General features: G+C 22.0%; 1 protein-coding gene across 8 annotated transcripts in view; it reads left to right on the forward strand.

Moving 5' to 3' along the window:
• The window catches only part of LOC122511553 (peripheral plasma membrane protein CASK), a 434,675-nt gene extending 425,188 nt beyond the window's left edge, over positions 1-9,487 (forward strand). For all 8 annotated transcript variants that reach the window (XM_043626886.1, XM_043626888.1, XM_043626887.1 and 5 more), the window contains 5 exons: positions 1,112-1,231; positions 4,599-4,715; positions 4,973-5,080; positions 5,552-5,727; positions 9,016-9,487. In XM_043626886.1, coding sequence (XP_043482821.1) covers positions 1,112-1,231; positions 4,599-4,715; positions 4,973-5,080; positions 5,552-5,727; positions 9,016-9,195 — 701 coding nt within the window. In that variant the 3' untranslated portion in view covers positions 9,196-9,487. The remainder of the gene's footprint in view (positions 1-1,111; positions 1,232-4,598; positions 4,716-4,972; positions 5,081-5,551; positions 5,728-9,015) is intronic.
• The last annotated feature ends 389 nt before the right edge of the window (positions 9,488-9,876 follow it).

Below are 9,876 nucleotides of genomic sequence, written 5' to 3' on the forward strand. Positions count from 1 at the left end.
GGTGGAATTATAATGTTAATACTTAATTTTTTGATTTTATATTCTAGGTACCTTTCATTTCTTCTTTCAGAGCTAAGAGCTTTTTTTCTTTTATTTAATATTTAGAAAATAATATTTTATCAACTGCGTAATAATTACCTGAATACTATTTTCTGACTTTTAATTAATATTTATAATTCGAATATTATTATAATTATTAATAATAATTAAGTAATTAAACAATTAGTTAAAACATTATTGAAATGAACGATTATTAATTATTGATATTAATGTTAATGAAACAAATTATTAATAATAATACGATTTATTGTAGTGGCCGGTTGTATAAACAAGAATAATTATACTGAATATTAAATAAATATTAATATTTAATAGTTAATTAGTAGAACATTCGAATTATTAATAATAATTAATTTGTAAGTTATTTATAAACTATTATAAATTTTCGTAAGATCAAAAAAGCAGAAAATGATCTAAAAAATGAACAATTCTTATAATTGTTTTAAAAAAATAAAAGCAAGAGAAAAGAATAAACTATTTTTCATTTTAAAATAAAATTTCAGTTCTGGAAAGAGATTTTTAGTCTATATTTTTCATAATAATAATATTTTTTAATTAAATTGGAACAAAAAAGGAATAAACAATAAAATATTTTTCTAAGATTTAAAATTTTTTTGTCTAGAAATTATAATTCTAATTTGATTATATTTATAACCAATTGCTATTCTACTCTAATATTTCATCTAAAATAATTAATAATTTGTTCCGATTTTAAAATTTTGCAATAAATGTGTAATAAATTTACAGTTATAATCGTAAATATGTAAAAAAAATTTTGAAAATCTTAAAGTAATCAAAAAATTAAATTATTTATATTTGAATTAATAAATATTTTAATTTAAATATTTAAAAATTTATTCCTTATTTATAAATTGTAAATATTGAATTGAAAAGGATGTCTAATTTAATTATAATAAGTTAATTTTAATTTTTGGAGTAAATTTAAATTTAAATTTAAATAAAATGACTTTAATTTGAATTTATTTAATGTAAATCAATTTGAAAGATGAAAACTGTGTAATAGTGTTTTATTATTTTCCTTTTTTTGCAGTAAATTGCTCAATATTTGGCCGGAAGAAGAAACAATATAAAGATAAATATTTAGCGAAGCACAATGCGGTCTTCGACCAGCTGGATCTGGTTACATATGAAGAGGTCGTGAAGCTTCCCTGTGAGTATTAAATTTAATTAAATAATAATATTTTAAAAAAATAATTTTTTATTCGTGAAAAAAGGCGAGAGGAAAAAAGAAGGAAGAGACCAAAAATATAACTAATCCAAATAATAAAGGAAAAAAAATTCTCTCCTAAAGAATATTCATATTTTATGTTCGTTTCGATTAATATTGACCTCTGAACCACAAATCGTTTTTTTTTCATTTTATCAATTGACAATATTGCATATTGCCAGATTTTCTCGATAATACTTCAGTAATAAATCAAATACACTGAACCAGATTGTATATGCGCTTGCAAATAACCGAAGAATTTGACTTTATGATTCATGGGATAATATATATATGTATTATTTAAAAATAATAGGCATAAACTTTCGTGAGAGAAAAAAATTCATCGAAAATATTTTTCTATAAATTATAGAAAAATAAAAACAAAGTTTGATTTAATAGAATAATAAAAATAAAAATAAATAATAATCAATTTGTTAAATTAAAATGGAATAAATATTTTTCCAGTTAATGTGAACAATATTTTTGATTTAACACTTTGAATGATTAGAAGTTGCTTTTGGGTAAAGATTAAAAATTTCTTATAAAAATTGAAAATTACGTTAGATTAAAACTTTATTTAATTAATTTTAAGGTTTATATAATTTAAATAAAAGGAAATGATTTTTTTCTTCTTCTATCGCAAAAAATTAATAACTTTTATTAAAATGCAATTTTTTCTATTATTAAAACCGTTTTAATCAGAATTTAAATCCTATTTTTTCGGCAAATATTTAGTTAATTTTTTAATAGAAAAAGGTAAGAAGATAAAGCGCTTAGAATGTTTTAATGTCAGTAATAAAAGTTTAATATAATCAGATAAATTGTCAGAAATTTCTATCAATATTGGCAAAAATTATTAGTAGTAAACTCTTTTTCTAGCAAGACATATAATTAGAATTTCCTGAAATCAAGTTAGAAAATATTTTAAATTACGTTAAAAAAATATTTGCCAGTAGTAATGAGCTGTTTTAGTCAGACAAAAAGTGATTTTCTGAAAATATCCTAGAAAAAATTTGTTAGTAGTTTAAAGTCTTTTTAGCCAGACAAAGAGAACAAATATTTCTAATTTTGTTCTGAGCAGTAAAGAACCATTTCTGTCTGACTTGATATTATAAAATTTTGTAAATAATAAAAATATTTAGTCTTTTACAGTATTTTTATTTACAGTATTATATATTTTATTCTTTCTTACAGTATAAATTAGAAAAAAGCATGATGAAGAATTATAAATTTTTTAAATAAGTAATAAGTGGAACTGTTGGTGTATGATGTCAGTAGTTAATGACTGTTTTAGTCAGACGAAATAAGTGCTCCAAATTTTCAAATCCTGCGATATAAGTAGTAAGAATGTGTTTTAGTCAGACGGACAATTAAAATCTGCAAAAAATATTGTTATAATTTCACAACAGTAGGTAAAGGCAATTTTAGTCAGACAAATGATCAGTATTCAGAATAATGTTTATAATAATACATGTAATACTTTTAGTATAAATAGTAAAAACAACCCTTTTAAGTCAGACGTAAAATTCTAAAATTTTTCCAAAAATAATAAAACTACTTTTTGTATTAGTAGTAAAAGTGGTAAAAATAAAAAAACGAAGGTAAAAAGTAAAATCTGTAAAAAACAATATAGTCATATTTTTTAATATCAGTAGTAGAAGTCTATTTCAGTTAGACAAACAAAATTTGTTTGAAAATAATTTTATTGATTATTAAAAAAGTATTTAAAAATTATTAAAAAGTTTTTTATTATTAAAAAGTTTTGGTCAGACATACAAGGACAATTTTACTGAAAATGTAGTTATAAATTTTCATCAGTAATAGTAGTAGTTTATTTTTAGGAAGATAACATTTTCTAAAAATATTGTAGTAAAGTTTTATCAGTAGTGTAAAGTCTTTTTAGCCAGACAAGAGGAGCAAATTTATCTTATTTTCTTATAAGTCGTAAAAATTAGTAAATGCCTGTTTCAGTCACATGAAATAAAAAAGGGTCGACAATTTTCAAATCTTGCGATATAAGTAGTAAGAATGTGTTTTAGTCAGACAGACAATTAGAATTTGGAAAAAATATCGTTATAATTTCGCAACAGTAGTAAAGTACTTATTAGTTATTAATAGAAAGTATTTTGACAGTGGAATAATTTGATTAATATTTTCAATGCCAGTGGAACAAGACCTTTTCAGTCAAATAAAGTGTTTGATATTGTTTTGAATTGCTGTTAAAAAAATTTCAGTAGTAAAAGACGATTTTGGTCAGACAAACTGTTCGAAATTGTTTTAAATTGTAGTTAAAAAATTATCAGTAGTAAAAGACGATTTTAGTCAGACAAATGCTTAGGAATTATTTTTAAAATAAGGTTTAAAAATATTTGTCAGTAGATAGTAACTGATATTAGACAGACAAGCAATTATAATTTGCTGAACATTTTATTTTTAATTGCAGAAGAAATAAAAAATTTTTTTTTTTAAATATTATTTCAGAATATACAACCATTTCTTTTTCTTTACTTTGGTTTTAAGAAATGAAAAGAAGATCATATTGTGCTTCAAATTGAACTTAAAATCTCTCTGAACTTAATAATTATAGAAGTAAGTCCAAAAGTGAATTGCGTGTGATGAAATATTTTTTCTCCATTTTTGTTTACTTGTGTGCACAATTTTTTTTTGTTAATAATAAAATTAATCCAAAATAATTTTCTCATAAAATTATTAACTGAAAATTGAAAATAATAGTGTGTTTTTAATATATGATAAATAATATTATTATAAATTGTTACGTGTACAGTGTTCTCATTAATATTTTATATTACTGGTGAAATTTTGTGCTGCAAGCAAATAATTCATAATAATATAAGACTAATAAATTTTAACATCTGGATTTTACGTCATTTAAAATTATTTCGTTATTATTTCATGATGTGAGAAATATTTTATTTATAATTATTCTATATATACTTTGTTGTTATATACGTGAAATATTTTGATGTTTTCACATTTTGATACTTTGTAATATTAAATTTTATTCAAACTTTCGTATATATAATAATTAAAAAAGAAAAATACGAACCTCAATTGTTTCATTTTCTCTAATTTAGTGAAGAAAAGAACAAAGTTTTCGACAATTTAATTTTTTTTCATTTAAAAATCTTTAGAATTTGGACAATGAAACAATTGACATATATTGAAAACAAAAGTTGAGTGATTTTGAGCTTTTAAAAACTCGTTCGAGTAGGATTGGGAGTTTTTTTTTTTAAGAGTATATAAACATGATTCGACATTTGAATTTTTATTGTTTAACTTTTATTTTTAGATCCCGCCTTTCAACGGAAAACTTTGGTACTTTTGGGAGCCCATGGAGTCGGCCGTCGTCATATCAAAAACACAATAATTGCAAAGCATCCTGATAAATACGCCTATCCAATTCCACGTAAGTTTATTTTTATCTTTCAACTTTTTCCCATAAATTTCATATATGTTTCCATGAAAAATCTTTAAAAATTTTAGTACTTTTTATCTTAAAACTTGAAAAAGAATTTTTTTTGTTAAAATAAAAAAATTAACTAAATTTGAAAAATTTAATCAAAATTTAACTAAATAATAAATAAAAAGAATAAGAAATGAATAATACAAATTTTAATTAAAAAAAAAGTGGATACAAAAATTTAATGTTTTTTCTATTTATAGATACAACGAGGCCTCCACGAAACGACGAAGAAAATGGACGCAATTATTATTTCGTATCGCACGATGAAATGATGGCAGATATCGCTGCTAATGAGTACCTGGAATATGGCAAGCAAAATTTTTTTTCCAGAAATTTTAAATTAGCATTCCCTTATTAATTTTATTATTAATTGAAGTTTGTTAATTTTATTTATCTAAATAATTATTCTCAATAATTTAGAAAATTAATTTACAATGTTAAACAATGTAAAATTCGAACCGTTAAAATTTCTTTAGTTTCATTTTTTGATTATTTTTTTCAATGTTATTAAATAATGTCAAACCAAAATTTTATTAACAAAAATAATGTAATAATTTATATTTTCAAATTGTTATTTTATTTCCAAATTATTAAATTAATTAAAAGTATTTATTTAAATTTATTATTTTATTTATTTTTAGTATTATTTTTCTGTTATTAATATTTATTAGAATTACTTTATTAATTGAATTAAATTGTATTTATATAATTTAATATTTAAAAATTTTAAATATTAAATTATCTGAGATTTTTATTAACGAAAAAAAAATATTTCACAGGAACCCACGAAGACGCAATGTATGGGACGAAATTAGAAACAATAAGAAAAATTCACGAAGAGGGAAGAATGGCAATTCTTGATGTAGAACCACAAGCATTAAAAGTTTTGCGCACAGCCGAATTTGCGCCTTATGTTGTCTTCATTGCCGCGCCCGTACTTCAAAATATTGCCGACGTGAGTCTGAAGATTTTTCTGCAATTTTTTTTATTTATTTTTCTTTTCAACTTTAAACTTTTCTCGCTTTCTTGCTTTTTGTTAATTTATCGCTAAAAAAGAATATCATATAATTTTTGTTTCTAAATTTTGATACACTTCATTTTGAAAGAAAGTAATTTCTTTGGTTTATTACATTTTTTTATTTTTAACAATTTATTCCATAATATCCTACTTCTTTTAATTTATACTTAATTCATTTTTTTTACTCTTTCTGGAATTTTTCTCCATTTTTTACTTTTCCATTCTATTTAAATATATTATTAGAATATTATTAGAATAATTTCATTTTATAGTCGTATTCATTTATTATTCGAAAATCGACAATCTATTAAGCGAATAATTCATTTTATTATAAGTATAGTCGTGTTCAATCATTTTTAAAAATTTGCAAATTGTTAAAGATTTTAAAAAGTGGAAAATACAAAAAAATTTCATCTCATTATTTTCAATCACGATAATTGTCTAGTTTATTAAAATATTCCTGGGAATAATTATATAAACGGCGAAATACTAAATATAAACTGTTAACGTATGTGTATTCATTTCGTTTAATTCTGACATAAATTTGTTAACATGCATAATAATATTAGTTTACCAATTATTTCGATTTAGTGAATAATTATTGAGGTTTCCGTTAAAATCATTCTTGTTAAAGGAACGAGTAATTTGAGAATAATCTATATTATTTAAACGTTCATTATTGTTAGAGTTTTATTTAAAAATTTTAATGTTATTTTTAACAATTATAAAATAAGAATCTATGTATATTAATAATCATTTTATTCCGGTAAGCTGTTCGCAGTTTGAAATTATTTGTTGTTTGCTTTTTTCCCTAATTTTTTAAATAATTTTTCTTTTTAAGTATATTTTCAATTTTAAAATTAATGCACCTATTGAAAGTCATTGAATTCTTGCAAAGAATTTTGTCAAAAAATTTGAGAATAATTGAATTTCTTGAAAGAATTTTATTGTTTAGGAAAATAATTGAATTTTCGCAAAAAATTTTGTTAAAATTTTAAAAAATTCTAATTAAATTCTTTTTGAAGAAATTATTTGGATCTTTTTTAAATAATGCAGTTTCTTTAATAATTTTAATGAAAAATTTTGAAAATAATGAAATTTTATGGACAATCTCTTTCAAGTTTTTAAAATAATCGTGTTTGTTAATAATTGAAATTGAACATTTAATTACTCAATTTTATTAAAATTTTAGAAATAAATTGAATTCTTTTGAAAAATTTTATAATGATTTTAGAAAGAATTTGAATTTTTTCGTGAAATTTTTTTGAATATAATTGAAATTTAAAAAGAATTTTACTATTTATAAATATAATTGAATTGTTTCGAAGGATTTATTACAATTTTCGAAAATAATTGAATTTTTCGAAAAATATTATCAAAAATTTTTTAAAAATGAAATTATTTCGTGAAATTTTTTTAAAAATAATTTAATTTTTGCAAAGATTATGTAACGAATTAAGAAAAAAGTTGAATTATTTCGTGAAATTTTTTTTTAAATAATTGAATTTTTGCGAAGATTGTACTATTTAAAAAAAAATTGGCTTGTTTAGAAGCTTAAAATTTTAGAAAATAGTTGTATTCGTTCGTGAAATTTTATTAAAATTTTGTTTAAAAATAATTGAATTTTTGCAAAGAGTGTTATTATTTCTGAAACAAAAAAGAAAAATTACTTACCATTTACGGACTAATTGCTGAAAAAAATATGACCAGTCAGAGTCAAATAAGAGAACATTTTCCTTAAAACTATACATTAAATTTTTCATAACTATAAAACATGAAGATATCGATCATCGATTTCTTCATGTTTTATAATAATTAAAGTTAACCTAGTGATAAAATTATTATTTCCAAACATTTATTAACAAAATTCTTCTTAAAATCGATTATTTTTAATAACTTTCGAAAAAGTTCTTTGACAATTTTCAAATCTATTTCTTTACAATATTCAATTTTACGAAATTTCAATTATTCGTAAATTCTTCAATTAAATATATATTAGAAAATAAAAACTTCAAAAAATATAAAAAAATCCGCAATTAAAATTTCTCAAAAAAAAAATTAATCCCTCAGAATTGTTAGTTAAAAATATGAAAAATTCAAATTTTCAAAGATTTTAATCTGAAACCTTTTTAAAATTCAATTATTTCTAAAAATTTATGCTCTAATGCTTTTAATATTCAATTATTATCTAAAATTTTAACTGAAATCCATTTCTAAATTAATTTTTATTAGAAAATTCAACCAGAATTCAATTATTTAAATACAAAAAAAAACAATTTATTGAATAATTGCATGTTTCTTAAAATTGAATTCTCATAAAGAATTGTATCAATAAATTTTTAAATAATTGAATTCTTTTGACGAATTTTAATAAAATTTTTAAGAATAAATACATTTTTTCGAGGAATTCAATTAAAATTGTATTCAAAATAATTGAAATTCTGCAATGAGTTTTATTATTTATCAAAATAATTGAATTCCTAATAAGAATTTTATTATTTACCAAAATAATTGAATCCCTGTCAAAATGTTATTATTTATGAAAATAATTGAATGATTGCGAAGAGATTTATAAAAAAATTTGTAAATAATGAAATTTCTGTGAAATTTTTATTATTTTTTGAAAATAATTGAAGGTTTGTGTAGAATTTTATTAAATTTTTTTTTAAATAATTGAATTCTTTTGGAAAGTTTTATTAGAATAGTAAATACCTATTAAAAATCATTGATAATATTGAGGAAAATTTTTGAAAATAATTGAAATTTTGACAAGAATTTTATTAAAATTTTTGAAAATAATTGAATTTCGGAGAAGAATTTAATTATTTCTATAGATAATTGAAATTTTTAAAGAATTTTTAAAAATTTGTGATTTTTTCCAAGAATTTTATTACTTTTGAAAATAATTGAATTTCTACAATCATTTGTAATTTCTCTAAAATTATTCAAATTATATCCTACAATTTACTAACTTTTCATCCTTTTTGAATCAAATTACGTACTTTACAGACCTTTTTTAAAAAAACGGACTTTTACGGGATTTGCGGACCTAGTTCGAGTCCTGGAATATAAATTTCTGTTTAGGATCAAAATAATATTTTATTTTTTATTTTACTTTTTTCAAATTCAAAATAAATGGTATTTTATAATAAAAATATTGCATAGTAACTAAATTTCAATTATAGATTGAAATGAAAAATAAAACTGAAAAAAATATTTTTTTAGTACGACGGAAGCCTGGAGCGCTTAGCGAAAGAGTCGGATATGCTGAAGCAGGCGTATGGACACTTTTTCGATTTGACAATTGTAAACAACGATATCGAGGAAACAATTGCACAATTGGAGAGTGCTATTGAGCGAGTACATACAACGCCACAGTGGGTTCCAGTTTCGTGGGTCTACTGACAACGGATTTCGCCAAGTCGTTCAATTTTGACTTCCGACTGTAATGGTGCATCCAGAGGAAAGCAGTAATTCGTCAAAATGGAAAGTCCAACGACTTGTGCGCGTTGACAAGATTCGCATGGATACATCGAACGAAGGAACATCCAGGTGATTCGAGGCACGATCCTTAAGAAAAAAATAAATAAATAAACCTTAGACCAATCAAAGAAAAAAAAAATTATAAGAAAAAAGAAATGTCGTCTATGATGATGACGACACGACTCGGGTGTGATTGTGGTCGTGTGTTCATAGAGAAAAAAAGGAAAGAAAGAAAAATTTAATTAGTAGGTTTATTAATAATAATAATATGATCAAACACTAATTTTTTCCGTGTCTGGTGCAAAAAGAAAAATGATAAGAACCTAAAATATGCCTCAGAGACTCGGAAAAAAGTGATTTTTTTGTTATTTAGGAAAATCGATCTTCTTTTGTTGTCCCTATTTAATTAAAATGAATCACGAAACGACGATGGATCACACCTCTCTGCAGATCGTCGAGACTCCTTTCAGGCGAAGCAATGTGTATTTTTCCGCGTTTCGCAAAAATAATGAAGAACAAAAAAATTACTCGCACTCGGGAAAAATAGAAAAGCACTCGAATTTAGGTGGATCATGACTTATGTTTAGCAAAATTCTCGTAATA

Source organism: Leptopilina heterotoma, unplaced genomic scaffold, assembly GCF_015476425.1.
Source record: "Leptopilina heterotoma isolate Lh14 unplaced genomic scaffold, ASM1547642v1 Lhet_87, whole genome shotgun sequence".
NCBI lineage: Eukaryota > Metazoa > Arthropoda > Insecta > Hymenoptera > Figitidae > Leptopilina > Leptopilina heterotoma.